Source organism: Chrysemys picta, chromosome 18 (genome assembly GCF_011386835.1).
Source record: "Chrysemys picta bellii isolate R12L10 chromosome 18, ASM1138683v2, whole genome shotgun sequence".
In the NCBI taxonomy this organism is placed as follows: Eukaryota; Metazoa; Chordata; order Testudines; family Emydidae; genus Chrysemys; species Chrysemys picta.
This window is the reverse complement of record NC_088808.1, coordinates 26,016,169-26,040,346: the sequence shown is the minus strand read 5'-3', so window position 1 is coordinate 26,040,346 and position 24,178 is coordinate 26,016,169. Positions and strand designations below refer to the sequence as shown.

Genomic DNA, 24,178 nt, shown 5'->3' with positions numbered 1-24,178 from the left:
GTTAGATTTTGAAAAATAGCTACAGCACTCGACCCTAGGTTTAAGAATCTGAAGTGCCTTCCAAAATCTGAGAGGGACAAGGTGTGCAGCATGCTTTTAGATGTCTTAAAAGAGCAACACTCTGATGTGGAAACTACACAACGCAAACCACCAAAAAAGAAAATCAACCTTCTGTGGGTGGCATCTGACTCAAAAGATGAAAATGAACATGCGTCAGTCCACACTGCTTCGGATCGTTATCAAGCAAAACCCATCATCAGCATGGAAGCATGTCTTCCGAAATGGTGGTTGAAGCATGAAGGGACATATGAATCTTTAGCGCATCTGGCACGTAAATATCTTGCTACAACAGTGCCATGCGAACGCCTGTTCTCAGTTTCAGGTGACATTGTAAACAAGAAGCAGGCAGCATTATCGCCTGCAAACTGTAACTAACCTTGCTTGTCTGAGTGATTGGCTGACCAAGAAGTAAGACTGAGTGGACTTGTAGGCTCTAAAATTTTACATTCTTTTATTTTTTAATGCAGTTTTTTTTTTTACATAATTCTACATTTGTAAGTTCAACTTTCATGATAAAGGGATTGCACTACAATAAGTGTATGAGGTGAATTGAAAAAAAAAAGTTTGTTTTTTACAGTGCAAATATTTGTAATAAAAATAAATATAAAGTGAGCACTGTTGTAGCTGGTGTTGCAAGATATTTACTTGCAGAATACTTTGTATTCTGTGTTATAATTGAAATTAATATATTTGAAAATGTAGTAACCGTCCAAAAATATTTTAAATAAATGGTATTCTATTGTTGTTTAACAGCACACTTAATTGCGCGATTAATCACTATTAACTTTTTAAATTATGATTAATTTTTTAATCGCTTTACAGCCCTATAAAAAGAGAAATTAATAGCCACCAATCTGGTTAAATAACATTTTACCATTGAGATTGTGACACAAACAACCAGAAGCCTGAAATTCAAAGTTAAGGCTGTTTTTCACTCCGATATCAAGAGGGAAGGATGAAGATATAAAGAGTTAAGAAGAAAACTGGCAGGAGAAATGAGATAAATGTATTACAGAAATGCATTCCTACAAATTTGCTTGTATAGCAATTATGTAAACTTTCTTCTTTAAATTATATTTCTTTATAATGCACTGTTTTCAGCAGCTTACAACTTTGCCATACTTTAACCTGAAAATTTCCATGCTGGATGTCTGTGAATCACAGGCCCATTAGTGTTCACTACTCTGTGATAGCAGCTTGTATCAGGCCAGACATACTCACTACACCTAACACATTGTTTTCATAAACTGTATCTAAAACATGCCATGAAATCAATCATACACAGACTGGTAACACCCTGGTCCCCAAAAAAAATCACTGTGTGGTGTATGTATGGGGTGTATACCAGGTGTTATAAATAAGTGCTAGAATTATGTTTTTAATAATGAATTTGGTAAGCCAGGCCTAAGCCACGGCTGTTCCAGACAAAGGAATGTGGTTCCATCTGCTTGAATGAGTCTCTGATGTAAATTAGGCAAGGTGTGACCAAAGACAAAGAAAAGCACATTTACATGCAAGGTAAACAAAGCCATCAGGAGATCAAGCAGGGAAAGATGAATATAATCTCAATGGGGATGGAGAATGCACTCCAAAGAAGTCTTCCTGCCTCTTGACCAGGGTCACTGCGCAGACAGCAGTGCATCTACACCCCCACAGGAGAGAGAAACTTGGTCTGGGCTTACTTTTCAAAGAGTACATTTCAAAGGTTTGCTGGGCTATAAAAACAGGGGTTCTGAACCTCTAATGATAAGCAATTGAATCAACTGATTATATACAATATTACTGTATTATCAAACTGTATCACGCAAACTCTTTTATGAAAGCCTGCAACACATTGATTAATATCATTGTGAAATGTCTGCATTAGCACTGTGTGAGGAATTGTGGATACACAGTGATATTATGCTTTAAAGTCTGAAACCAAACACAGGAAGAAACACGTTCTCTCTCAGGAAGGAAGGCAACTATCTACCTGTCTGAAATATAAATTAAGCATTACTGAATCAAAACAATGGAAGCCTATTTACATACAAATCAGGGGATGGGAAGTCAACAGGAAGGGAGGAACAGCAGGAAGTCTTCCTGACTCTTATAACAGGGTCAATGAAATTTGGGAAATATGAGCAGAAACAGAAAGCTATTTTGGGACCCACAACATGGGGGATCAAGTGGCCAGAGCTCTTGATTTCAAGGGGGCTGAAGTCTCTGAAAACTAAATCTAGGTGAGAAATACGTTTAAGCAAAGATTGCAATTTGCTTGTTAATTTTTAGTCTTGGAAGCACGTGCTTGTAACCATTTCTGTCTTTATTCCTTATATTTGGTGTCACTTAATCCAATGTATTTTGTTAAATAAACTTATTTTATTTTTACGATAAACTGTATCAGTTCTATGATTGAAATATGAGTGTTTGTCAAACCACAGTTCAATTAATGAGCTGCACTGTAAAACTGTGGTTTACTGTTTGTTACTTTCAAGGCAAGGTTCGGACTGGCAGAGTTCTGAAGAATTTGCTGGCAAGGCAGACAAGTTATGATGTCAGGGAGTTGTCACACAGCTTAGCTGTAGCAAAACAGAGGAGGAGAAGGACCTCGGAGTATTGGTTGATCACAGGATGACTATGAGCCGCCAATGTGATATGGCTGTGAAAAAAGCGAATGCGGCTTCGGATGCATTAGGCGAGGTATTTCCAGTAGAGATAAGGAGGTGTTAGTACCATTATAAAAGGCACTGGTGAGACCTCATCTGGAATACTGTGTGCAGTTCTGGTCTCCCATGTTTAAGAAGGATGAATTCAAACTGGAACAGGTACAGAAAAGGGCAACTAGGATGATCCGAGGAATGGAAAACCTGTCTTATGAAAGGAGACTCAAACAGCTTGGCTTGTTTAGCCGAACCAAAAGAAGGCTAAGGGGAAATATGATTGCTCTCTATAAACATATCAGAGGGATATACCAGGGAGGGAGAGGAATTATTTAAGCTCAGTACCAATGTGGACACAAGAACAAATGGATATAAACTGGCCATCAGGAAGTTTAGGCTTAAAATTAGATGAAGGTTTCTAACCATCAGAAGAGTGAAGTTCTGGAACAGCCTTCCAAGGGGAGCAGTGGGGGCAAAAGACATATCTGGCTTCAAGACTGAGCTTGATAAGTTTATGGAGGGGATGGTATGATGGGATAGCCTAATTTTGGCAATTAATTGGTCTTTGATTATTAGCGGTAAATATGCCCTATGGCCTGTGATGGGGTGTTAGATGGGCTGGGATCTGAGTTACTACAGAGAATTCTTTCCTGGGTGTCTGGCTGGTGAGTCTTGCCCACATGTTCGGGGTTTTGCTGATCGCCATATTTGGGGTCGGGAAGGAATTTTCTTCCAGGGCAGATTGGCAGAGGCCCTGGAGGGTTTTCACCTTCCTCTGCAGTGTGGGGCACAGATCACTTGCTGGAGGATTCTCTGCACCTTGAAGTCTTTAAACCATGATTTGAGGACTTCAATAACTCAGACATAGGTTAAGGGTTTATTGCAGGAGTGGGTGGGTGAGATTCTGTGGCCTGCGTTGTGCAGGAGGTCGGTCTAGACGATCATAATGGTTCCTTCTGACCTTAAAGTCTATGATTCTATGATAGAAAGCTGGCTAGATCGTTGGGCTCAATGGGTAGTGATCAATGGTTCCATGTCTAGTTGGCAGCCGGTATCAAGCGGAGTGCCCCAAGGGTCAATCCAGGGGCTGGTTTTGTTCAATATCTTCATTAATGATCTGGAGGATGGCGTGTACTGCTCTCTCAGCAAGTTTGCAGATGACACTAAACTGGGATGAGTGGTAGATATGCTGGAGGGTAGGGACAAGATACAGAGGGACCTAGACAAATTAGAAGATTGGGTCAAAAGAAATCTGATGAGGTTCAACAAGGACAAGTGCAGAGTCCTGCACTTAGGACGGAAGAATCTCATGCACTGCTACAGACTGGGGACTGACTGGCTAAGCAGTAGTTTTGCAGAAAAGGACCTAGGGGTTACAGTGGACGAGAAGCTGGATATGAGTTGACAATGTGCCCTTGTTGCCAAGAAGGCTAACGGCATTTTGCGCTGTATAAGTAGGAGCATTGCCAGCAGACTGAGGGACGTGATCGTTCCCCTCTATTCGGCATTGGTGAGGTATCATCTGGAGTCCTGTTTCCAGTTTTGGGCTCCACACTACAAGAAGGATGTGGAAAAATTGGAAAGAGTCCAGTGGAAGGCAACAAAAATGATTAGGAGGCACATGATTTATGAGGAGAGGCTGAGGGAACTGGGATTATTTAGTCTGCGGAAGAAAAGAATGAGGGGGGATTTGATAGCTGCTTTTAACTATCTGAAAGGGGGTTCCAAAGAGGATGGATCTAGACTGTTCTCAGTGGTAGCAGATGACAGAACAAGGAGTAATGGTCTCAAGTTGCAGTGGGGGAGATTTAGGTCGGATATTAGGAAAAAACTTTTTTCACTACGCCTGGAGGAGCTACCAGAGACTAAGAGGCTCGGCTCTGCTCCCCCTCCCCTGGCAGGGAGGCTGGGAGGAACCCCTGCCAGACAAGGTGGGGGCTGTAAACCCAGGGAGTGTGGATAAATTCCCAGGGAGAGTGAAATCCCCCAGCCTACAGCTAAGAGGAAGCACAGAACCCACTGAGGCGGAGAAGGAGCTTTGCCACACCCCCTAACCTCCCCGTGTTTTTTTAACTGCAGGGGTGTTAACGGGCCACTTTACCTTGAATGTCCTTTAGAATTTGTGTTAACTACTTATGCTAAACAATCTGTTCCATCTTATATTTAGCTGTAATGCTCTGAGTATCTTACAGACCGGAAGAGCTCTGAATAACTTGAAAGCTTGTCTCTTTCACTAACAAAAGTTGGTCCAGTAAAATAATGTTTTCACCCCTCAGCTCACAGAGAATCCAATCCTCTTGTAAATTAAAAAAAGCTATGATCCACATTAAACACTGATGTAATTATGTTTTCCGATTTAATGTGAAGATGAAAGCTCTCCAAGTTCACAGTGATCTTAGACATTATTACATTTTAAAATCCTTCACTACCTTTAATTTTCCTGAACAACAAACTAAGTGAACCACATGTTCAATATGTGGTTTGCTTCAAGTACACCAGTTCCAGTTGGCTATTTGTCAGTCAGAAACAGCAAAGACTTCTTATTCAAAACTGAATATATTTCCACAGATACCACAAGCCTGTTTTCACACCTACCTAAATAGGGAATAGTAGGGACCATCTTTAAGCTTCTGATGTACTCTCGTGTCCTCTTATAATTATCTTCCTTAGACATTAAGTAGTCTAACTTCTCAAAGGTGGTCTTGTCTTTGCGATTCAGAAGCTAAAGAGAAGAGAAAGATAAATAGTAAATACAAACTCAAGAGATAGTGTCACCCAGAAGACAGAAAAGCATACTACAAGGAGATTTGGTTAGATTTAAAACAAACAAACCATTTTTTTGCACATTAAAATAAAAGTACAGTTTCACCCTCTGAAGCTATAGACAGATCTTTAGTATTATTTATACATATTTTGTCAGTATATCATCTTTTATATACATTTTTATGTAAATGATAAAGTGTTGACACTAACATGAGCTGTGTTAAATTTTTAAGGGAAATATGTAAGATGTTATAATCCAGACATTAACATTCTTTCCTAATTTACAGAATATTATATGCTCTTGATTTTGAAACTTAAAATAACTAATACTAAGAAAGGCTCTCGATATATATGCAAGATACACCATTTCATCAGTGTCTCAATAAAAGCATGTCTATAAATGTTAACAGAGTTGCTAAAACCTTGGAAGAAAAAGTCGTAAAATAATTATATTTATGGTTAATCTTACTATTTGCTACAAAATCGTGGCAAGTTACAGAGTACGGCAAAACAGGTGAGAATAACAGTCTGACGTCCTAAACCAGTGGTTCTCAAACTTTAGTACTGGTGACCAGGGCCGCTGAAAGCGGGTTCGGGCCCCGGTGAAAAAAAAATTTTGGGCCCCCCGCAAGGGCAGACCAACTAAAGAGGGCTGACGGGGGGGGGGGGGGGGGGGAGGGAGAGAGAAGCCGGGCCCCCTTCCGGACCGCCGGGCCCCGGTAATTTGTACTGGCTTCCCCCCCCCCCCCTTGTCAGCCCTGCTGGTGACCCCTTTCACATAGCAAGCCTCTGAGTGTGACCCCCCTTATAAATTAAAAACACGTTTTTATATATTTAACACCATTATAAATGCTGGATGCAAAGTGGGGTATGGGGTGGAGGCTGACAGCTTGCGACCCCCCAATGTAATAATCTCGCAACCTCCTGAAGGGTCCCGACCTCCGGTTTGGGAACCCCTACCCTAAACTATGGAGACATAAATGTGTAATATACTAGATCAAAAATGGATAGCTCCCTCACAATATTCCACTTCTTGTTTCAGAAAGCTTAATAAAGGACTTTACAACTAATATTTTTACAATGCCAGGAGACTGGTCATAGTGATCAAGACTCCGATCCTGCAATGAATAACACATGTGTGGCCTGCTTCACTGAAGCAGGAGAAGCACAATTAAGTCAGTGGGGCTCTGTGTGGCTGCAGCATTCAAACCTGTAGTATCTTATCGCAAGCACACAGGTTTCAAGATAAACCCTTTATTAAGAATGGAAACTATGTACTGAAATAAGGTAACAAAACTTCTCACTACCCTCTCAATGTAACCTGTGACTGCCCTGACCTAGGTTCCTTTGTTCCTACTCCCAAGCAGGAAGTACCTCACAGATACACCAGACTGCATGGGAAGTGTGGTGTCTCTACATTTCTGGAGAAGTTACTCTATAGCCCAAACATGTGCACTTTAAATTGAAGGATCAAGGCCTAAGCAAGTTAAGAATGGTGCATACACAAGTTGAATATGAGTAATGAAAAACTACACATGATTGAACACCAGTTGTCAGTGAGATAACAAAAAAAAAATGGTGAACACAACAGAAAGGCTGCAACAGCTGGAGTTTTCTGAAATCACCTCTTTTCCCTTTTCACATTAAAAGGGATGAGAGTTTTATGAATATTCACTAAAGCCCTGATCCTACATTGCAATTCATGCCTATGGACTGTTGTACAGAGAAACATGGAATTCTTAGGGCTCTGCATGAATCCTTCTGTCTACCTGGAGGGACCAAGACCTAATTCAATCCAGTGCAAAACCTCATCACTTCCTAGATGGCAAATTTCACTGATGTACAAATATGCCACCATTATAGAATTTTACCATTTTTGTAGCTGAAATCAATTATAATGAAGGAATTCCTTGCAAAATCTGTTTCTGATTTCACAAAAAACTTAGTGTGAGAACAAAAGATATTTTACATTTAACAAATGTAGGGAAACAGTGATATGAGTAGTGTTAGCAGTATCAGCAGTGGCAATCACAGCAAAGAATGTGACGGCAACAGCTTTCTAAAACATCAGAAACAACATCTTATTTTAGGCAAAGGGAAGTTAATTTCTTCTTCCTTAGAGGATCACAATATCCCTTACTCATAGGTTTCTGAAATGATGGCTTAACATTTTGCTTTCTAAATTAAGCTGGGCATACGTCATATATTTCATTTCTTATTTATCTAATGACATTCTGTAATTCCACAAAATGTCATATACGGATACTTTGAATGCAAATTTTAATGCACTAGTATATTTCACAAGAGTACATAATGTAAACTCTTAGAAACTTCTTGAAGTCTCAGTCCTGCAATCAGTTATGTATGTGCTTAGTTTCAAGGATGTGAGTGGACCCATTGTTTAAGTTTCCCTGCTTTGCACCTACTTGGGACTGCTCATCACAAAGTTAAACTTGTACTTATGTTCTTTACTGGATCAGAGCCCTTATACCAAATCTTCATACCCTAGAGGCAGCATAGGCATTTTTTCTTTTAAGATTTTAATAACATTATATTTTAATCTTTTGGGAGTTTTAAAGATTATATTTTAATCTTTGGGAGTATATAGTCAATTATTTCACAGTTCTGAATAGTTAATAGCTCACCCAATATGGATCACATTAACTTTGAATGATATGACTCCCTCTTTACTTCAATATTGTGTATCATCTAATCTTGCTATATAAACATTCTGATTTACAGAATAATTTAGCTAAATTTATTTTACATAAAAGGCTAGATTAAATTCTATTTACCCATTTAAGGTATATTTTTATGGAAAATTTTGTCTGCAAGAAACAATTTCTGAAGCTGGGGTTGATCAGTATGGGCATATTTCCAAATTAAATAAAAACTGGAATATGTTCTACGATATTCTGAGTTTCTTATTTCATTTTAAATCAAGAATGTCCATACAATCTTTCAAGCTGTCTTAAAACCACACATTAAACTAAACTAGTGCAACTCTGCTTCTCCTGGTCCAGCAACAAGAGGGAGTAGGTGAGGAGGTGTCACGTGAAAATCTGCTATACATCCAAACATACCCGTTTTGTTATTGAGCATATGTAAACGTCTCTGAACATCACATACTCTGAAGTGAGTAAATGCAGGGTGTGTGCACAGGTGTACTTGGCAACTGAAGTCTCCGTGAGGCTCCTGCCTTTATCCAAACTTTGTCCTTTGTTTCAGTGAGTGTTTCACTTTCCCAAGTACACTGAAGCAGCGCTGAGTTCCTGCAATAATATGCAAGATTGAATCTGTTGTAGACCGGAGTTGACCTGCAGGAATGTCCTATCATTCAGATCCCAAGTTCTTTTGCCTACACTGTGATTTATCTTTATCTGAACATTCACTGTATGGCATGAGGGCAGGGTAATATACAATGAGGTCTACAGAAGGTACATTTTGACTAGTATAGGGAACCCATCAAAATGTGCCTTCCTCCAGTCTGAAGTGGGCACATCTTGACAGGTATAGGGATCGCATCAAAATGCGTCCAAATCCTAGTTTCTACCCTGGCCAAAGGGCACATTTTAATCATTATGAAGAGTCCATCAACGTCTGCCCACAATCTAATTTTACCTCTGGTCTCAAGGAACGCACACTTGAGGGGCATGAGGCAAACATAAATTTCATGCTTGATCCTAGAAAATATTCGCATTAGGGATTTTTAATCACATAAGTACCAGTGAAGCAAACTGGACTTTTTGCATTAGTGAAACCTGATCAAATAAAAAATGAAAAACAGGATCAGGCCCTTGAATATTTTCATTTGACCTGAGGAAACCTTCTGTACTATGTTTAAATAACAATTCACAATTTTAGCAATGGATCTACCGCACACTGGAAAAGCCATGACTACATTACAGATAATGAATAAAGTATTTAAAATAATACTATTTTAAAATTATGTCATTTTTAATTCGTCTAATATTTTTTTTAAGGTCACGTGTTGGGTACCTAAGATGAAAGCACATCAAGTGCATCCCAGACACTTCAGAAAAGCCAGATTTGGAAAAAAAAAATATTAAAAATACTCTGAGCCTAATACATTCATCAAGTTTTTTTCACTGAAAAAAAAAATTAACTTAAGAGTTACTAGTCATCTTCCTGACCCAGTCTGGCTGTTCTTATGTTCCTGGTCTGTTGCTTTGATTATCATTCCCCTCTTTGATTCTCTCCACTGTGTTTCCATCTGCCATTGCATGAGATTTAAATAATAGCCACCACTTTCAAGATTCTCCATGAATCTGCTCCTTCCTACTTATATTTACTTGTTGTGCTTCACCTGATACTCTTCCCCTTCCACGCTGCCACCAATGTCACCCTTTCCTACCCATCAGTCATCTTCTTGAATAATCTCCTCCATATCTTTTCATGTGGCCTCATATATTCTTCAATTTCCCTCAAAACATGTGCAAGGCCATTACTCTCTCTGCTTTTAGATGGTGTTTCCTACAGTGGATCATGCTGATTTGTACACTATTTCCCTTTTGTTATTGACCTTTCCTGACCTCTCTGTCTATCGTAGATTATCAGTTCCTTGGGGCAGGGACCGTCTCGTCTTGCATATCTGGAAAGTGTCCAGCATATCATGGGCACTACAATAAACAAAAGAAATAATAACTTCAGATATTTCTGTTTTGTTACATTTGTCCTAGAGACTGTGAATGGAACTGTTTACCCAGCTAAATATATATACTCGTTCATAAGCCGAATTTTTTTAGTAAAAAAGGGAAGCACCAGAGACAGGGGTCGGCTTATGAATGGGTTTAGAGAGGGAGAGGTGGGACACAGCCCCTCCCCCCAACAGAGGGAGCAAGGAGAGGCAGCACAGCCAGCAGAGACAGAAGGGAAGAGGCAGGGCCAGAGTCTCTCCGCTTCTGGCCACACAGCTCTCCCCCCAGCCTCCGAAGCAGCTGGAGCCCCGGGGCTGGCAGGTTGCAACCGTGCTGCTCAGCCCGCCCCCCAGAACAGGCTGCAGCCATGCCGCCCAGCCCCGTCCCAACCCCCAGAGCAGGCTGTGGCCGTGCCGCCTGGCTCCACCCCCCAGAGCACGCTGCGGCCATGCCACCCGGCCCAGACCACTGGAACATGCTGCGGCTGCACCGCCCGGTCTGGCCCGCCGGAGCAGGCTGTGGCCACGCTGCCCAGCCTCCCGGAGCAGCTCCAGCCAGGCCAGAGACATCCTCCCCTGGCCCTCCCCAGATAAGGTGGGAAGGGATGGGATGGAGAGAGTGTGGAGGTCGCAGGCTAGGGGTGGAGTCATGTAGGGGGTGGGCACAGGGGTTACTCCCCTGACCCCCAGCTTCTCCCCCCCAGCAGAATTACCCCACCAGTTGCCGTCCCAGCACGCTGGACACTTTGTTTACTTAGGTTTACCTCCGTCCCTGCGGACGCTCAAGGTAAACAAACCATCTCGGCCCACCAGTGGCTTATCCTGATGGCCCGGGACCCAAAGTTTGCCGTCCCCTGAATTATAGGGTGGGCTTATGAATGGGTCAGAAAAATTTTCCATTTTTACTTATCCATCTTGGGGGGGGGGGGGGGTCGACTTATAAACGAACCGGCTTTTGATCGAGTATATACGGTAACTTTGTATGAAAGAATTAGTGTACTCAAAATGGGGGTTCAACCTTTGAGATTTTTCTTTACAAAAAAAATTAAAAATCAGTGTACTTGCCCCATTCTCTTATGGGTATAGTCAAGTTTTGTGCTTCATACTCTTACATAATCTGAAAGGCAAACATTTGCCACTGAATTTATAGGAACCAAAAACCAGGAGAGTGGAAGTACTATATTGCTAAGCCCTCCTACAAACTAGAGAGTCTTGAAATAGGTTTGGGCTATTCTATACATCTATAATAATCAATGTAGGAAGAAGTAGGATTATTTCAGGATAGAGCAAATGTTTTATACCAAAAGTAGTAAAATTTCCTTTAAAAACAAAAATAAAACCCCCTCCCCAATTCCTAAAATGTAAAAATTATCTGTTTGGGATTGGCTCGCATTTTCTGGGCAGTAACTACTGAATATATAATGAGCTTTTTCTGTATGTATAATGGATTGCATTAAGCATTTCATTTCAGAATTTTGGTTATTACATTATCAGCCTGGGAAGCCTGGTCTGTGAAGTGTGTGTCTGTTGTCTAATTAGTCAGTAGAGCAAAGGGGACGCGTGGGGGGATTCACACTCCGTAATGTGTGCCCTGAATGAGGAAACATCCCTTCACCTCATTTTAAAAATGCACTTGTGCTGTGAATGATGCAGGGGTGTGAAGAAGTCTTGCCTTATTCAATGCACTCTGTATAAAATGTCATTATTCAGCCAAATTAAAATCAATGTTTGTCAAAATAGTCAAGGCATATCTCACTTAGGCGAGTGTTAGAAATCTTTTTACAATTATAGGGTTTGTTTCTCTGTTTTCAAATTTCCCATTCACATGGAAGTAGTTGACCTATTTTCCCCCTCAGACTTAAGTAACTTTGGATATAGGACAAGGCTAGAAAATATCAGTCCATGGGCAAAAGTTTTGGAAACATGTGAGTGATAGAAAACAGGGGCTAGAACAGAAATATTAACTATAGGTGTCACTACTGGTTTAGTTGTGAAAACATTTATCTTGGCAAATATTCAATAAATTATTTAAGATTTTGCATGCTTCCAGCCTGATGTACTATGATATGAGAGTTAAGATGAAGGGTGTGGTAGATTTAGGATCAAACCCTGTAGTCAAAGAGAGGTGGAAGAAAGAAAGGAATGAGAAAAATGGCAGAGAAATACAAGATGGTTTTTGTCAGGCATATTTGGTTCCTGTTATCTACTCATCAGACTTTGTAATCAGATATGCCAAGGAGTATTAATAAACATTTGGAAACAATCACTTGGAGTAAGATGCACTGGTGATTCCTTTGGTATCATTACTTATCAGGAACTAGCCGACGAAGATTTATTTCAGGCCTTTTTAAGGACTATATCTTCAGTATAAGTGTAGTTACTAATACTTGGAATCTAGAGGTTTACAATTAACCAGCTGTGAAACTAAATCCTGGATGTGAGGTTCTCATTATGACAACAATGGAAAAAAGAGCAAGTTTGTCCCTCTGGGATAATTTAACACAATTGCTCAAGATGATTTATGGGTGTGGCTGTTAAGTAGATGCCCAGAGACCCTGAGAACAGCTGGTTGGCCGGCCAGCCAATATGAGACAATAAGAAAACATGTTAATAAGGATGAGAATGTTACTCACCTCGTGCAGTAATGGAGGTTCTTCGAGATGTGTTTCCCTGTGGGTGCTCCACTTTAGGTGTTGGTACGCCCCTGCGCCCATAGCCAGAGATTTAAGATAGCAGTGCGCGGTTGGGTCGCATGGTCCCTGTCTTGTGTCACTTCAGGCGGTTAACTGGCGCTGTGTGACCAACCACCACTCTGTTCCTTCTCTACTGCAGAGTAAAGTAATAAAACTCCCAAGCAGACGGGAAGAGGGAAAGTAGTGGAACACCCACAGGGGGACACATCTCAAAGAACCTCCGTTATTGCACGAGGTGAGTAACGTTCTCTTCTTCTTCGAGTGATGTCCCTGTGGGTGCTCCACTTTAGTGACTTCAGAGTGCCCTCCGGTGGAAAGAGGGAGCTTCGGAGTTAAAGTCATAGAAGATGAAAGTACAGTATGTTCGAACAGAGTAGCGGAAGATGCATGTTGTTGCAAAGCTTAATGCTGGGTAAATGCGCGTGGAGAGGCCCAGGTTGCAGCCCTACAGATTTCCATGATGGGAACATTATTAAGAAACGCTATGGAGGCTGATAGGTCTCTGGTAGAATGTGTGCAGATCCCCGTAAGCGGTTGTCATTCATGCAGGAGGTAACACAGTTTTATGCAGTCTGATATCCATTTGGATACACATTGTTTGGAAATGGCGTTACCTTTTGATCATTTGGTGATTGAAATGAACAGTTTTGGAGACTTGTGAAAAGATTTTGTTCTATTAGTGTCCTGCGGACATCCAAGGAGTGTAATCTGGACCGTTGTTTGTCCACATGTGGTTTAGAAAAAAATGTCAGTAAATGAATTGGTTGGTTGAGGTGAAAAGGATGAGACAACTTTAGGTAGGAACTTGGGATATGGTCTGAGGAATTCTTTATCTTTGAAAAAGATTGTGTAAGGTGGGTCAGCCATGAGAGCTGCCAGTTCTCCCACCCTTCTGGCAGATGTAATGGTCACTAGGAATCCAACCTTCATCAAAAGATGTATCAAGGAGCTTGTAACCATGGGCTCAAAGGGAGGGCCGGAGAGGGCGTGGAGGACTAAGTTGAGGTCCCATGGTGGGGTGGGATTCTGAACTGCCGGGTAGGAATTGGAGAGGCTCTTAAGAAAGCATTTAGTGAGAGGATCTGTAAAAGTAGAGAATCCATCTACTTTATGATGGAATGCCGTGATGGCTGATAGATGCACACATATGGAACTCATGGAGATGCTTGTCTGTTTGAGTTCCAACAAGTAGTCTAGAATGAGAGATAAAGGGGCTGAGAGAGGTGCAGTCTGTTTGTGTCAGCACCATGAGTCGAATAGTCTCCACTTATGTAGGTATGTGAGTCGGGTAGTTGTCCTACAACTATTTAAGAAGATGTTTTGTATGTCTGTGGAACATGTCATTTCAGAGTCTGAGAGCCATGCAGTAACCAAGCTTTGAGATGGAATCTTTGGGGATTCGGATGCATGAAGCGACCTGCCTCCTGCAATAGCAGCCAAGGTAGAAGCGGCAGTGTGCATGGTGGGCAGACCGCCATGTGGAGAAGGTAAGGGTACCAGGTTTGTCATGACCATGTGGGGGCTACTAGGATCACTCTGGATCTCTCTTGTTTGATCTTGTGAAGCACCCGGGCTAGGAGGAGGGTGGGAGGGAAGGCATATAGTAGAGAAGCATTCTACTTGATGAGGAAGGCATCGCCCAGAGAGTGTGTAACGAGTCTGGCTCTGGTGCAGAAATGGGGGCATTTGGTGTTTTGTGCAGTTGCAAAAAGATCTATCATTAGAAAATGTCTAGGATTACTGATGTGTTGAGCTCCCACTTGTGGTTCTGATAAAACTTTCTGCTTAGGTTGTCTGCCATGGTATTCAAGCAGCCAGATAGGTATGAAACTGTAATATGGACATTGTACTTGATGAACCATTGCCAAAGGCACATAGCTGCCACACAGAGGCAGTGTGGATTTTTGCATGTTTATCTGAAGGCCTAACCTGGTAAACAGAGTTATTGTGCATTCGGTGGACTTTATGGCTGCCTCTCTTGTTGGTGCTTTCAACAGACAGTGGTTCAGGTAGGGAAAAAATCATGATTCCCTCTCTGTAGATAGGCAGCTACTATGGCTAGTACCTTTGAAAATACCCGAGGCGGAGTGGAAAGGCCAGAGGGTACCACTTTATATTGGAAATGGTCCTGTCCTATTGCAAATCGCAGGAATTTGCAGTGTGAGGGATTGGACAGATATAGGAAAATATGCGTCCTGAAGGTCAAGGGCTGAGAACCAGTCCCCTCTTTCTAACGCTGGGATTATGGTGCTTAGTGTGACCATTTTGAATCACTGTGTTTTCACAAATTTGTTGAGTCACCGTAGGTCGAGGATAGGCCTCCAACTTCCTGGGGAGTTGTGTGTGTGTGTGTGTGTGTGTGTGTGTGTGTGTGTGTGTGTGTGTGAAAATAGTGGGAATAGAACCCCTTCCCCCTCTGTACTCGGATGGTATGGGTTTACTGCTTCTAGAGACATGAGGTGGATTACCTTCTCCTGTAGTAGACACTCGTGAGAGGGGTCCCTGAAGAGGGATGGGGAAGGGGTCTGGAGGTAAGGGGGATGGAGAAGCCAGTTTTGATAATTTCTAATACCCATCTATCTGTTGTAATACTCTGCCAGATCGGGTAAAATGGGGTCAGGCAATCGCTGAAGGTTTTGAAAGTTGTAGATGGTTCCAGTATTGAAAGAGATGGGGTTCTCAACCAAGGCCTCAAATTTGTTGTCTGGAAGTTGATGGTTGAGAAGTAGTATTTGAGGGAGCAGACTGCTGTCTCCTCAAGGTTTTCTACTTCCAACCCTGATGGTTGTAGTATCTATTCCATTGTGCAAATGGAGGGGGGTTGGACTCGTTGATGGGCTTGATAACTGCCCTGTCGTCTTTTGATCTTAGGTGTGTGGATGCCCAGAGATCGTAATGTTGCCCTCAAGTCCTTAAGAGTGTGCGACGACTCATCTGTTTTGTCCATGAAAAGTTTGGATCCCTCGAACAGTAAGTCCACCACGGTCAACTGTACCGACTTTGGGAATCCAGATAGGTGGAGCCAGGAGGCTTGTCTCATAACAATTGTATTTGCTATGGCTTTCGCAGCTGAATCAAGGGCAGCTTGTAATGCTGTTCTGGTTATGGGTTGACCTTCTGTGATGAGCAATTTATATTGTTCTTAAGTATCAGAGGGGTAGCCGTGTTAGTCTGAATCTGTAAAAAGCAACAGAGGGTCCTGTGGCACCTTTTAGACTAACAGAAGTACTGGGAGCATAAGCTTTCGTGGGTAAGAACCTCACTTCTTCAGATGCAAGTGAAGAAGTGAGGTTCTTACCCACGAAAGCTTATGCTCCCAGTACTTCTGTTAGTTTCAAAGGTGCCACAGGACCCTCTGTTGCTTTTTATATTGTTCTTGTTTGTCATCTGGAATAAAGGCAGTAAATTCAGAGAGACGTGCATAGTTATTGTGGTCATACTTTGCCAATAAGGCCTCGTAGTTGGCAATTCTCAAGTGTAAGGTCACAGCAGAATATACAGCGTCGATCACCAATGAATTAGGTGTTGGATGGGAAAAAAGGAATTCAGAGCCCTTTGCAGGCACGTAGTATTTTTTTTATCAGCTCTCTTACAGGTAGGTGGAATCATTGCAGGCATTTGCCATAGCAACTTCACAGGATCCGTAATTGCATCATTCACGGGAAGGGCGATTTTTGATGCGGTCGATGGGTGCAGTATGTCAACTAGCTTGTGTCGCGATTCCTGGACCTCTTCCAGGGAGATGTCCAGTGAAGTGGCAACTCTCTTGTACAGGTCTTGAAATTGTTTAAAATCATCACCTCTGGTGGGAGATGGGGGCATAATAGTGTTGTCTGGTGAGGATGAAGAGAAACGGACTGCAGGGGAATTGTCCTGATCAGAGAATTCCTCCTCCTCCTCTTGAGATCCCTGTTCAGAGGTGCCAGGTAGGCCCTGTCGCGTCAATAAAGGTGCTTGACGTTTGTCAGCTGTGGGAAGGCCGACAGGTATGTCCTGTTGTAGATATGTGGACCACGGGTTCCAAAAATGCCATTATGGTTGGAAGGGCATAGTGGGCAGCCAGGGTTGCCTGTACCAGGGTTTGTTCGGAAGGTTTGTCAGGTAGCCCATGCACGGAGGGGCTTGCATGGTACGAGGAGCCACAGGGGAGGAATGTGGTGGAGAGCGCCCCACATCCTCATCTCCTTCTTCATTCTCACTGGAGAATTGTGGAGCGGACTGAGGTGGAGAACTGGGTTGACTAAGTGCTGTGGGTACCGAGGTACCGTCGGTGCCGAGGATGGGGGATCCGGTACCAACTAAACGGAGAGGTCTTTGTGGTGGAGGAATTGCTGTGACATGCCCAGTATCAGTACCATTGGTGTGGTAGGAAACGGTACTGCATGTTGGAAACTGCTTGTCGGCACTGGTGTGTGACTGCAGTGCACGATGGCTGCACTAGGTGGCAGCATTAGCATCCGAGTTATTGAGGTGCTCAATATTGATTGCTTGTTTGTGTTCAATGGGGTTTCATTTTCCCCTTGGTGCCTTTGACCAAGCTTGGTTGCTTGGGAGCTTTCGGTTTCTTGGTCCCAACGGTGCCGGAGGGGCCTGCTGTTTCAGCCATTGACATGACTGGTGCAGTCGGTACCGGGAACATTTGCTCATGAGTGGAGCACCTTTTCTTGGCCAACTCCAAAGTCAGGAACGTGGTATCCCTTTTTTTGCTACCTTCTTAGCAGGTTGATCAGGAGCCTGGGCCATGGAGGAATGTGATTTCTCAGATGCTGGGCAGAGATTTCTCCATGAGGAGAAGTTTCAGTTGGAGATCTCTTGCCTTTCTGGTGCAAGCTTTCAGATTGTGACAGTGCAAACACTTCTGCGGTATATGTGTCTCGCCGAGACACCAGAAACACTGAGAGTGTCTTGTCTGAAAGAGGTATAGAAAGCTTGCAGGCATAGGCGACAACTTTCTCCGGCACCGGTGGTTGCCCATGCCCCACCCCTTTCCCTGCCCCGACTCCACCTCCATTCCAACCCCATTCTCAAAGTCCCCACCCTAACTCCGCCCCCTCCTTGCCCCTATTGGATCCTTTCCCCAAATCCCCACCCCCCCTCCCTCGCCTCTTCCCCCAGCACGCCGCATTCCTCCTCCTCTCCCTCCCTTCCTGCCCCGGGAATCAGCTGTTTTGCAGCACAAGCGATGGGAGGGAGGGGGGATAAGCAGGACGCAGCAGCACGCTCACGAGGAGGCAGAGGTGGAGGCAAGCTGGAGCAATTGGGGAGGGGAGCTGCCGGTGGGTGCTGAGCACCCACCAATTATTTTCCATGGGTGCTCCAGCCCCGGAGCACCCACGGAATCGGCACCTATGCCTGCAGGTAGTGCAGCATTTGAACCCTGGGGAGCCAGGCATGCCTCTCAGGGAGCATACTCTCCCCGTAAAAAAACAAAGGGGGAGGGGAGGTACGATAACTGCATTGCTGCTGTAGAAACGGAAACCTACAGCCCTATGAGGAAAAATTAAAATAACATTTTGGGTTTTTTTGGAAGAAGAAAAAGACAGGGATAAAATAAGAAGGCTAACTATTCTAACTGAAAACTAAAACTAAGGGAAAACTAAGCTATTCCTAAGCTGCGATGCACTGCTAAGTATTCCTACTCGAGCCAAAGGCGGTAGAGAAGGAATGGAAGGGGGTTGGTCGTACAGCACCACTTAACTGCCTAAAGTGGCACAAGACGGGGACCACGCATGTGCAACCCAACTGGGCACTGCTATCTTAAATCTCTGGCTATGGGCTCAGGGACACACTGACACCTAAAGTGGAGCACCTACAGGGACATCACTCGAAGAATGGAAAAGGAGTAAACATCTGAATTTTAAAAAATGAAAATCCATAACTTGCAAACTCATGTGGGTAGTCACGTGTTGACAGACCACGACTTTCTACAGTTTACATTGTTTTCTCCCAAAATAATCAGATGGAAATGAGCTGAGCAACATATTAAGAGGTATAGTTGCAGATTTCTAGTGGTACAGTATCCTTTTCCATTTAGGAGTTCTCAGGACAGCACTACATTTTCTATCCATCCAGTTTATAGTTCTAACTTCTTACTTACGTTTTTTAAAAGTAACCCTGGTTTATGAGACATGGACTTTCTATTTTTGAAAACCTAGTTCAGGAGGGACAGCACATGGAATGCAAAGATTAGAGAAAGCCAAAAATAGAGATACTTGTAGCTACATTATTATTTAGTTTTAGATGGAAGCTACAGAGTGTGGGATGAAAGCAGAGTTACCCTGTTCTACTAAAGTAGGTATTTATTTAGATTTTGATAGTGAAGCACCCTAATGTGCTAATCAAGCTAGCCAACCACTATTTTTAATGAAAATAGGAGTTTTAACAAAAATAAATACGATGGAAGTGGAAGTTGATGGACCAAGAGTCTAATGAGCTAAAAAATTTAACTCCAAAAAAAATTCTGAATGTCATCTCTATCTTCCAGCTGGGAGAGCTATCATCTAGGCCTGATCCAAATCCCACTAAAGTCAATGGAAGGACCATACAGGCATAGTGAAGGAGGGGTAATATGTAGACAACTGGATTTGTAGAGGGTTCTAACCATGAGCAGACAGAAAATAGTTTTTGAATGGACAAAACAAGGAAATCACAGACAGCTTTATACTTTATCTACTAGTGAAATGAATGTTTATTAGAGCCATAACAACCTAAAATGAAACAATTCTGTTGAAAAAATAGATGATCAAAATGCAACTCCAGGATCCAATCCTACTAAAATATAAAGAAAAGCAGGAAAACTAGAAGATGACAGAAGAGCATTCAGAGAGAAAGTGTCTACAAAAGATGGAATACTTTGCAGGCAGCACTACAACTAGTGAGGTGCAGTAGAAGGGAGTGAGATTTACCACCAGGTTGTGGATTCTCTTTGAATGCAGGAAGCAATTGCTGTTGCTGGCAAATAAACATCCTAATTTACAGGACATCCAGTAGTAGGAAAAACTACTAGCAGGACACTGCCCAATTTATATTAGCCAGGTATTGTTCAGTATGTGGTTAATTATTGCTGTACCTGTGAGCGCTGCCAAAGAGTAGGAAAGATGGGTGAGACAGAAATGCATGCTAAGTGCTTCTGCTTGCTATATAATCCATTTACTAGGATAAGTAAGGACCATTTAATTTAAAGGGGTAGCTAGGACCACAGTGAGAATATGCAGTTACTGATTACATAAAGAAAGATGTATATTTTGGTAGGAGAGTGGGTTTCACTGGCAGACATTTTACCATAATAATAAGCCACAAGTTCTCTTCTTGGTTACAGTGATGGAACCCAGCCATTTATTTTCATAGTATTAAATGCATACAATAGAGTGGAGAATTATTAATCAGTTTGTGGAAAAAGCACGGTTAGGCAGTGCAGATTCTCATTGTGTGGATTCTCAATGGGAATGGATTAGTAGGAAGGTTTAAAGGAATATTAATAGTTATAAGTACACTATTGCAGACAAGCATCTCAAATACTGAGCTAAGCCTGACTATGTGTTATTCAAGTGAATAAACAATAGGGATGCTGAATGTCACTGAACTGTACTCACATGGGATAGAACCGAAGTTAGCAAATAAGATTGCTTCTTCAGTCCTGCCCATTGACTACATCATAGAAAATGTGACAAGTTTTCATGACAAAACATCATTACAGGAGATGACACATGGGCCCATGTTTCATAAACTTCTAATTAGTTTCTTGGTGCAAATTCTAGTTTATTTTCAACAGCAAATCTCTCCTTGCTCTGGTTTCCATCTATCTGACAAGCCTCCTCTCTTTATGTTAAACCACAAGATTAGCTCACAAGTTAAGTATTCATAGATTTGTACACCTGGAGGGTGGAGGATGCATTTTCACTGGAGGACCCTCGACTCTGAAATCTGCTCCCTTCCCCCACTTTGTCAAACAGACCCCAAAGCTGCTTTCACATTCTGCAAACCTCTCTATTTACCTAGTATGTTTAAATATTACTATAATTTATTTGTATTATGATAGCACATAGTACACCCAATGAAGCCCTGCTGTGCTAGGCACTATACAAACACATTGCAGATATGAAGACCTTACAGTCTAAGTTGACAAGTGACACATGAAGAGTAGGAGGAAAGATCAATACATACAATTTTTATATGATTTGCACTTATTATTATGAATAAAGAATCAGCTGATCCCATCTGCTTGTCTAGCCATAATGAATTAGCTGGTTGCTTATACACATCATGGCAGAGTTGGGTCATAAGAGGAGAAGCTATTGGTCTTCGTGATCAGCTGCTGGAGGCTGTTCCACACACAAAGGGCAGCATGGAAAAAGATACAGGTGATGTTTGTGGGAGAAGATAACAATCATACAATACTGATAGGATATCACTGGTAGAGGAGAGATGACGAGGCAATATGGCAAGTGACAAGACTGGACAGAGGAGAGTTAAGAAGAACCTTCAAGGTGAAAACAAGAAGCTTGAACTTGACTTGGAGAAACAACTGGAACCTATGGAAGAATTTAAATATAGGTGTGATGTGGTCAGAACAACAAACAAGGAAAATATTAGCAGTTGTATTTTGCACAGATCTATGGGGTGAGATGTAGATGTTAGGGAAGCTGGAAAGGAAGAGGTTACAGTAATTAAAATGGGAAATGACAATAGCCCAGATGAGAGTTTTGGATGCCTGGGCAGAGAGAAACGTTATTGAGAAAGATACTGCGAGATTAGGCCTGACAGATGACTGTCTAGCCTCAGCCTCCAATCTGCTTCAAGTGATGATGATTCCACATCTTCCCCGGGCAACTTGTTCCACTAGGGTTTAAATATAAAATGCAGATAGTCAAGTAAACATTGTCAATTTTAAAATCAAACGCAATAAAATAAGCTATATTTTATTTAAATTTACAAAAATGTGTCACTTGACTGATTCTAAGCAAAGAAAACTGTTTTGATTAGGGCTGTCAAGCATTTAAAAAAATTATCACGATTAATCATGCTGTTAAACAATAACAGAATACTATTTCTATAAATATTTTTGGATGTTTTCCACATTTTCAAATATATTGATTTCAATTACAACACAGAATACAAAGTGTACAGTGCTCACTTTATATTTATTTTTTATTATAAATATTTGCACTGTAAAGAAAAAAGAAATAGTATTTTCAATTCACAAAATACAAGTACTGTAATGCAATCTCTTATGAAAGTTGAACTTACAAATGTAGAATTATGAACAAAAAATAACTGCATTCAAAAATAAAACAATGTAAAACTTTAGAGCCTACAACTCTACTCAGTCCTATTTCTTGTTCAGTCAATAGCTCAGAGAAACAAGTTTGTTTACATTTGCAGGAGATAATGCTGCCCGCTTCTTGTTTACAATGTCACCTGAAACTGAGAACAGGCGTTCGCATGGCACTGTTGTAGCTGGCATTGCAAGATATTTACATGCCAGATGCGCTAAAGATTCATATGTCCCTTCATGCTTCAACTACCATTCCAGAGGACGTGCGCCCATGCGGATGATTGATTCTGCTCGATAATGATCCAAAGCAGTGCATACCAATGGATATTCATTTTCATCTTCCGAGTCAGATGCCACCAGCAGAAGGTTGATTTTCTTTTTAGATGGTTCAGATTCTATAGTTTCCGTATCGGAGTGTTGCTCTTTTAAGACTTATGAAAGCATGCTCCACAACCCCTCCCGATCATATTTTGGAAGGCACTTCAGATTCTGAAATTTTGGATCAACCGCTGTAGCTATCTTTAGAAATCTCACATTGGTACCTTCTTTGCGTTTTACCAAATCTGCAGTGAAAGTGTTCTTAAAACGAACAACATGCTGGGTCATCATCCGAGACTGCTATAACATGAAATCTATGGCAGAATGCAAGTAAAACACAGACGGAAACATACAATTTTCCCCTAAGGAGTTCAGTCACAAATTTAATTAATGCATTTTTTTTAAACGAGCATCATCAGCATGGAAGGATTTCCTCTGGAATGGTGGTTGAAGCATGAAGGACATATAAATCTTTAGCGCATCTGGCATGTAAATATTTTGGGATGCCGGCTACAACAGTGCCATGCGAAAGAACAGTTATTCACCTTTGTAACTGTTGTTCTTCAAGATGTGTTGCTCATATCCATTTCAATTAGGTGTGTGTGCGCTGTGTGCACGGCCGTTGGAAAGTTTTACCCTAGCAACACCCAGGGGGTCGGCTGTGGAGCCCCCTGGAATGGCGCCCTCATAGTGCTGGATATATACCCCAGCCGACCCAGCGCCTCCTCAGTTCCTTCTTGCTGGCTACTCCGACAGAGGGGAAGGGGGTGGGTTCGGAATGGATACGAGCAACACATCTCGAAGAACAACAGTTACAAAGGTGAGTAACCGTTTTTTCCTTCTTCGAGTGCTTGCTCATATCGATTCCAATTAGGTGACTCCCAAGCCTTACCTAGGCGGTGGGGTAGAAGTGAAGCAAAGTGGACTGCAGTACCGTTCTACCAAACGCCAGCTCGAACGGGGGCCCCATGAGTTTGGAAAGGACTAGGTTAAGGTCCCACATGGGGACTGGCTGCTGGATCTGGGGGTAGAGGCGACCCAAGCCCTTGAGAAACCTACCAACCATGGGATTGGCGAAGACAGAGTGGCCAGACATGCCCGGGTGAAAGGCCGAAATGGCCGCAAGGTGAACCCTGACAGAGGACGCCGCCAGGCCTGCCGCTTCAGGTCCAGGAGGTACTCTAAAATGAGAGGCACGGGTGCGTGGAGAGGGGGCGTGCTGCGCTGGGTGCACCACCGCAAAAACCACTCCCACTTTGTCATATATGTGGCCTGAGTGGAGGGCTTCCTGCTGCCCATCAGTACTTGTTGTATGGATTCCAAACACAGAAGCTCTGAAGAGTTCAGCCATGCAGCATGGCATTAAGTTGTCATGGGATAAGAGGGAAGATCCTTTCATGGACTGAGAACTGGTTAAAAGACAGGGAACAAAGGGTAGGAATAAAAGGTAAATTTTCAGAATAGAGAGGGGTAACTAGTGGTGTTCCCCAAGGGTCAGTCCTAGGACCAATCCTATTCAACTTATTCATAAATGATCTGGAGAAAGGGGTAAACAGCGAGGTGGCAAAGTTTGCAGATGATAATAAACTGCTCAAGATAACCCCCACCTTTGGAAGATGGGGTGGATGACATACGGTCGAAGCGACCACTCGTGGGAGTGGAAGGTCCACCAGCGTGTTCTGGACCCAGGGCAGAAAGGATGCCACAGGTGAATGGAGTGGGCTATGCAGAATTCCCACAATCGAACAGCCTCCTGACAGAGGGGAGAGGA

At 42.4% G+C, this 24,178-nt stretch overlaps 1 protein-coding gene across 19 annotated transcripts in view; it reads right to left on the bottom strand.

The window, feature by feature from the left end:
• Nucleotides 1-24,178, bottom strand: part of RALGPS1 (Ral GEF with PH domain and SH3 binding motif 1) — a 381,746-nt gene that overhangs the window by 211,394 nt on the left and 146,174 nt on the right. For all 19 annotated transcript variants that reach the window (XR_010593744.1, XM_065572729.1, XM_042854450.2 and 16 more), the window contains one exon: nucleotides 5,298-5,424. Coding sequence is in view for 18 of the 19 variants with exons in the window: in XM_065572729.1 (XP_065428801.1) it covers nucleotides 5,298-5,424 (127 nt within the window). In the remaining variant the exon portion in view is untranslated. The remainder of the gene's footprint in view (nucleotides 1-5,297; nucleotides 5,425-24,178) is intronic.